Source organism: Salmo salar, chromosome 02 (assembly GCF_965601325.2).
Source record: "Salmo salar chromosome 02, fSalSal1, whole genome shotgun sequence".
NCBI classification, from domain to species: Eukaryota; Metazoa; Chordata; class Actinopteri; order Salmoniformes; family Salmonidae; genus Salmo; species Salmo salar.
Genome location: NC_138292.1, coordinates 90,700,617 through 90,708,136, shown reverse-complemented (window position 1 = coordinate 90,708,136; position 7,520 = coordinate 90,700,617). Strand labels below are relative to the sequence as shown.

At 39.0% G+C, this 7,520-nt stretch overlaps 1 protein-coding gene across 1 annotated transcript; it reads right to left on the bottom strand.

Moving 5' to 3' along the window:
• Positions 1–735: 735 nt before the first annotated feature.
• Positions 736–7,039, bottom strand: LOC145864045 (uncharacterized). The gene is made up of 2 exons (XM_082969044.1): positions 6,495–7,039; positions 736–2,370 (listed from the first exon to the last, which is right to left on the bottom strand). The coding sequence occupies exons 1-2, from the start codon at positions 6,781–6,783 to the stop codon at positions 1,547–1,549; spliced, it is 1,113 nt and encodes a 370-aa protein (XP_082825170.1). The 5' UTR covers positions 6,784–7,039; the 3' UTR covers positions 736–1,546.
• Between the last annotated feature and the right edge of the window lie 481 nt (positions 7,040–7,520).

Below are 7,520 nucleotides of genomic sequence, written 5' to 3'. Positions count from 1 at the left end.
TGAACCCTGATATTCTAAAAGCAGGGTAACAATGTCAATATAATTGTACCCAAAAATTGTCAGTTTGTTACATAATAATAATAATAATTACTAAATGTTACATAAATTGTAAATATGAAATATGAAATATCAAAACCAAATATACACCCCTTTGTTAATATGTATTGGCAATAATTAACTTTATGGTGAGGCATGGAATAATAAAAATGTATCTTTTGTCAGGCTGAATGTTTGAAATATGAGGTGATTTGAGTAATGCTTCTTCAGTAGTGGAATAAAGACAATTAGCATTTTAATGGTGTAAAGAAATACTGGAGTGATGTAGGATTGTTAATAAAATTGATTATAGACCAATTTATTATACTGCGTCCATGTGTATTTATTTCTTTATTTTAACCTTCATGGAACCGAAAGGTTGCTGGATTGAATCCACGAGCTGACAAGGTCAAAATCTGTCATTCTGCGCCTGAACATGGCAGTTAACCCACTGTTCCCCGGTAGGTCATCATTGTAAGAACAAATTCTTATTTACGATGACGTCATTGAAAAAACCCCCCAACACTTTCAACTACAGCCGGACATATATTAGTCTTCTTTTCAACTCTTTTCAATTACATTTTGCTAGGTGGGATAGCCCCAATGTCAAACACAGTTTTAACGTGTCCAAATCAATAACCAATATGCAGAAAACCTAAACATAAAATGTGCTATATACACAAACATCTGCCACAATAATCATATTACTTTTTTTATTTTTAAACAAGCACCAGAAACGCTGTTGTTTTGACAAGTAGCAATAAATCACTGATATCAATTAATTGGGAAATCAGAAAACTAACAGAACTAAAAAAAAACATTGAAATGGGGGATATCTTTCACATCACTGGTTTGAGGACAACCTGCAGAAGACAGTCAGCTACATTGGAGTGATGCATTTAAATGTAGGGGTCGCTAAACAAAGGAACCCAACACTTATTTGTCATCACTTATCGATATCATGTTGAAATCAATTGTGCCGAGAGGAGGGAGATGAGGTTGCACGTCCTGTTAAAACTAACAGCTCAAAAACCACACAGAATCTGGGAATAATGTGTACATCACTGGTTAGAAGACAATTTGTAGAAAACAGCTAGCTACATATTGAAGTGCTGCATTTTGATTCAAGAGGGTCGCCAACGTGGTAAGTGTAACACAGCTCTTTTTTTGTTAGTCACTTTTTGTTAAATCACATAAATAGTACTCTTCATTTCAAAGCCTGGATTTTCCCCCTGAGGCTAATATCCATATCATGTTGAAATCAATAGAACAGGGGGCAAATGTTTAGGGTTCTACATTGTGACATGATTAAAATACTCCTACTACAATGTTAAAACATTCTACATTGTGACATTGATATCATGAAACAACTCCTTCATGTATGTATTTTCTGATGTTTGATCAGAGATCTTTTATCAGAGTATCTCTTCCCACATTGAACACAGCTAGAAGGTTTCTCTCCTGTGTGTCTCCGCTGGTGTACAGTCAGATAGCTAGATGTAGTAAAACTCTAACCACATTGATCACAGCTAAAAGGTTTCTCTCCTGTGTGTAGTTTACGGTGGGATTTCAGGGAGCTTGACTGAGTAAAACTCTTCCCAGATTGATCACAGCTATAAGATTTCTCTCCTGTGTGTGTTTTCTGGTGCTTCTTCAAATTCTGTGAAGTTGAGAATCTTTTTCCACAATCTGAACAGTGGAATCGTTTCTCTCCTGTGTGTACACGCTGGTGTCTAGTCAGATGGCTAGATGAAATAAAACTCTTCCCACATTGATCACAGCTATAAGGTTTCTCTCCTGTGTGTGTTCTCTGGTGTTCAGTCAGTTCTCTAGATGTAATAAAACTTTTCACACATTGATTACAACTAAAAGGTTTCTCTCCTGTGTGTGTCCTCTGATGTGATAACAGGTTGCTTGACTGAGTAAAACTCTTCCCACATTGAGTACAGCTGTATGGTTTCTCTCCTGTATGTGTTCTCTGGTGTATAATCAGATAGCTAGATGTAGTAAAACTCTTCCCACATTGATCACAGCTGTAAGGTTTCTCTCCATTGTGAATTCTCAGGTGTACTTGTAGTGATTTTAATCTTAAGTAACTCTTCCCACAATCAAAACAGTGGTGAGATTTCTCTCCTGTGTGTGTTCGCTGGTGTATTTTCAGTTCTGATGAAGATTTGCAACGTTTCCCACAGTCAGAGCAGCAGATAGATTTCTTCCCTGTGGGTCTCTGCTGGTGTTTCTTGAGGTGATAGGATCTGGACAGACTCTTCTCTGCCTCGTTAGCATCATGATGTTGAGGCTCCCCAGAGGATCCATGATAGTCACGTCTCTCTCCTGTGTGAACAAGTCAGACAGATGGTTAAAGGCCCACAACAGCAGAAATCCACTGAAAAAGGTTGCCAACAGCGTAGCCATGATACTGTACAACAATTGACGTCTGTAATGAATGTTAAAATTACTTGACAATTGTCTTAAGACAGTCAAGTGAGCAACAATAGTCATATTTAGTGTTGTTTTCACATTAGTAGTAACTAGAAATAAGTAAAAGGTGTTGAACTCCTAAGCAGTGTGCCAGGCAACTTTTGGTTTCCAATATAGGCCACTTTCTGTGTTTGCTAAAATTGCGACAAGGGCGATGCACACGCAATTTGGTTGTAGAAACTCCTCCCTGCTAATGCAGAAACCGCTAATTAAGGATGTACTATATCCTATAGCCTGGAGAAAAAATGGTGAGCAAGGGCCTCCTGAGTGGCGCAGTGGTCTAAGGCACTGCATCGCAGTGCTAGCTGTGCCACTAGAGATTCTGGGTTCGAGTCCAGGCTCTGTCGCAGCTGGCCGTAACCGGGAGGCCCATGGGGCGACGCACAATTAGCCCAGCGTCGTCCGGGTTAGGGGAGGGTTTGGCCGGCAGGGATATCCTTGTCTCATCGCGCACTAGCGACTCCTGTGGCGGGCCGGGCGCAGTGCACGCTGACCAGGTCGCCAGGTGTACGGTGTTTCCTCGGACACATTGGTGCTGCTGGCTTCCACGTTGGATGAGCATTGTGTCAAGAAGCAGTGCGGCTTGGTTGGGTTGTGTTTCGGAGGACGCGTGGCTCTCAACCTCCGCCTCTCCAGAGTCCGTACGGGAGTTGCAGCGATGAGACAAGACTGTAACTACCAATTGGGGAGAAAAAAAGGGGTGAAAAAAAATATATATATTGAGCAAAGATTAGTTTTCACAATGTATTCTAAATATTACAGCGCACTATCAGTGCAAGATCAGGTGTGCTACTCAAGGAAACTCACATTAAGCTCTGTGTCTATTCACTAATTCACCACCGTGGGGGAAACTCAGGGGAGTTCTCATAGGCTGACAGCAAAAATAGCCTCCATTTCCAGGTTGATTATGATTATTATTATCATTTGACACTACTTTGGATTATAATTGTAAAGCTCGTTTGAATGTCCTGATTTAATATAATGTTTGTGTTATTGTCTAAACTGTACTACTTTATAATTAAAAACGACTTCAACCAGTAAAATACTCATTGGCTAGATTTCTATCAGCCTGACAATGAGGGTTTGTCCACTAAGTGTATGCCAAAATGGTCTATATTCTCACCTAACAATAACATAGACCTAGGACTATAAATCATTTAATATTTCAGGTGAAACATGGAGACTAAAATGTCTTTGTCATGACATTTCATAACCTGATCACCAGATAATTTTGTGAATAATACCACTAGGCTACTCTGTAATGTGTTGTCATTCTAAATGTCCTGAATAAAGGAAAATAGCTCTGTATGTTGTACAATAGCCTATCCATCAAAGAACAGTTCTCTACACATTATGAGGTAAGGATCTCTGTGTCCAAACAGACTAACGAGACCCTACTGGTAATCAAGTAGACAATAACACATTATAAATATTGATTTGTTTGGGATGTTGGATCCAACGTGGAGCACGGCATAACTGTCTTTACCGGTGTAATGAATGAAGAAATACATTTGACAGGCATGCAGAAAATGATTTCCTGGATCATCTGATGATAGTTGAACATGTGACTAACTAAACAGCTACATTATTAAGAATTACGTGTAATTATTGAAGAACCGCATTAATGACAGTATCCATTTGGGAGTTGTCAATAAAGTTAAGGTGACTCTCGGTTAGAACCAATGGATTTAGTAAACTGAAATGATTTAGGATTTCTGTTCCTATGAAAACTGTTTTCCCAGCGTAACATAAGGAGACAATAAATGTTACGTAGTTAGAGAATATTTCAGAGATCTGAATACAAAAAACTGTCCGACAGCAAGATCCAGTATTTAAGTTGAAGTTCATCATATGACAAGCTTAACGTTATGACTATAACTACTGTTCCCTGAAGGAGGGAAACTAGGTACAACATACTATTAAATCCACACGTTATGACTATAACTACTGTTCCCTGAAGGAGGGAAACTAGGTACAACATACTATTAAATCCACATGTTATGACTATAATTACTGTTGGCTGAAGGAGGTAAACTAGGTACAACATACTATTAAATCCACACCTCACTGGAAGCCCCGCATTCCACAGGTGATGAGCGTGAGACTCGGATATATTCCTTAAATTATTTAATCCTTAAATTTAATACCTCACTTCACCGACCCAGGAAGTGGCGGAGCCGAACAGGTGTTGTAACTCGTTCATAACTGGCACGCAGATCGGTAGAAATGGTCAGATAAATTGGCACTATCAAATGGAAATGGAAAAAGTTTGCCGATTTTACCGGAAACTTCAGGAGCATAACGTCAGAATTAACGAAGGCCAGCAGCAGGTGGGGAATTGGTTATTTTCTTCTGGTTATATTGATCTCTGGCTTCCTCAAGTCATTTGTGTGTGTTAATTATTTAATCAAACGCTTGAAGCATCAGTTCAGTTCAAGTTCTGCACATACAGTTGATTTTATTAAACACATGGGGTGTGTCTGTATGAACAAATACACGTCATAACATTTCAACCAATCAATTGGTAGAAAGAAAATACAATTTTTTTAAAAATCTGCCCTAGAACATACAACATACATGCATTCAGACCCCTTCCCTTTTTACACATTTGGTTATTATAAAATGGAAACATTTTTTTCAATTATCAGACAATACCTCATATAGACATCACAATACCCCATAAAAGTGAGAAAAAAAGTTTAGAAATGCTTGTATATAAGCATTTCTAAACTTTTTATATATATATATATATATATATATATATATATATATATATATATATATATATATATATATATATATATATCTAGGTCATACCAGTAGACTACAGTAGGATGTAACTCTCTAGGTCATGCCAGTAGGCTACAGTAGGTTGTATCTCTCTAGGTCATGCCAGTAGGCTACAGTAGGTTGTAACTCTCTAGGTCATGCCAGTAGGCTACAGTAGGTTGTAACTCTCTAGGTCATGCCAGTAGGCTACAGTAGGTTGTAACTCTCTAGGTCATGCCAGTAGGCTACAGTAGGTTGTAACTCTCTAGGTCATGCCAGTAGGTTACAGTAGGTTGTAACTCTCTAGATCATGCCAGTAGGTTACAGTAGGTTGTAACTCTCTAGGTCATGTCAGTAGGCTACAGTAGGTTGTAACTCTCTAGGTCATGCCAGTAGGTTACAGTAGGTTGTAACTCTCTAGGTCAAGCCAGTAGGCTACAGTAGGTTGTAACTCTCTAGGTCATGCCAGTAGGTTACAGTAGGTTGTAACTCTCTAGGTCATGCCAGTAGGCTACAGTAGGTTGTATCCAAGTGGAAACAATTATCAACCCAAAGTGTCGAATTTGGTCAACAACAAAATTAATGGCTTATTTGCTTTGTGAGGTTTACTTGATCCAACATAAGTTTCATAATGATTAAGTTGTTATGTGGACACGTGACAACTTTGATAAAAACACTATAGGAGTTGTCTCCAGATCGCTATGCATATTCATGCTAGTAGCTTAGCATCTCTCTCCATTGAATACAGGCGGTGGACGACAACAACCCTCAAAGAATATAAATAATAGATTACAATAATAAGATGAATAGGATAGGTGGGAGCGAGACAACCCACAGTGCAGCTTTGTGGACAACGACTCCCCTTTTTAGGGCGGAGAGACATCTTGTCAGTATATCCATAATCTTTGGTGTAGCCAACCCAACTCTCACATGGCTCTATTGGGGGTCACGGTGTGTAGTAAAACATCACTACATTAAAATCACTACATGCCGTGGCCCCCAGTCTGCGGTCAGCAGATAGACCCTTCTCAAATACATATGTTAAGTCACTTTTTGGAAACGGAACGGAGAAAACAAGGGGTAGCTTGTTCTCTACTTCGTCTGATTCTAGACATATCAGTCATCATCCCAGGACCCTCCGTTGAAGAGGTATTGACGAGCCAACTCCGAATATCCAAAGTTAAAAACAAATTGAAAGTGGTACTTACTGGTGTTACTCAGATCTCCTATCTCCTCCTCTTCATCTTTCAATGTGACAATAATCTCTCCTTCCTTCTTCACTCCAAAAAAAGCATTATCCTCTTCTTCCTCTTGTTTAACTGAAACGTCTTTCTCTTCTTCTTTCACTGTAACAGCCTCACCCTCTACTTCTTGTTTTACTGTAACATCCTCCTCTTCCTTCTCCTCTTTCACGACAATGTTCAGCCCCAGAGCTTCTTTCTCCGTCCAGCAGACCTCCTCTTCTTTAACAGGAGGGGAGTAGTTTAGGGAGCTCATGTTCGGGGATGTTAGCTAGCTAGCTATCATTAGCGACTAGGCTAATGCTAACTTAACCAGCCAGCTACTATAGCTGACTAATAAACAATAACGTAATATTAAATTAAATAGGTTAACAAGTAGATACGACAGAAGTGTGTCTAAAACACAGTAGGTAATATAGACCGAAAGCGTATAAATAGCTTGAATCTTTCGGCTATGTTGGCTAGCAAGCTACCGAGGTGGTTGACGAGCTGTTTATGAAGAACCGTCCACTAGATTATACGTCACGCTGGCAGCATCGCCTGAAAGACGCACATCGCCGTCTGCTGACTGGAGGGAAACGCAGTTGAGGATCAGATTTTATTTTCAGACAAAGATTATTTTACATGGATTTAATTAAATAATACTATTATATTGAGACATACAAAGACAGGAATGTGTTGGTTGATTAGTGCGAATAGAAAATGTTTACTACAGCATATTTAAGGCAGTTTCATTAAGTCAAACTAAATCTAAATAAGTAGCCAGCTACTGTAGGTCTATACTGCTCCTACATGGTGTTACAATACATCATGTAGATGTATATAATGAACAGACTAGGTCTATACTGCTCCTACATGGTGTAACAATACATCATGTAGATGTATATAATGAACAGACTAGGTCTATACTGCTCCTACATGGTGTAACAATACATCATGTAGATGTATATAATGAACAGACTAGGTCTATACTGCTCCTACATGGTGTACCAA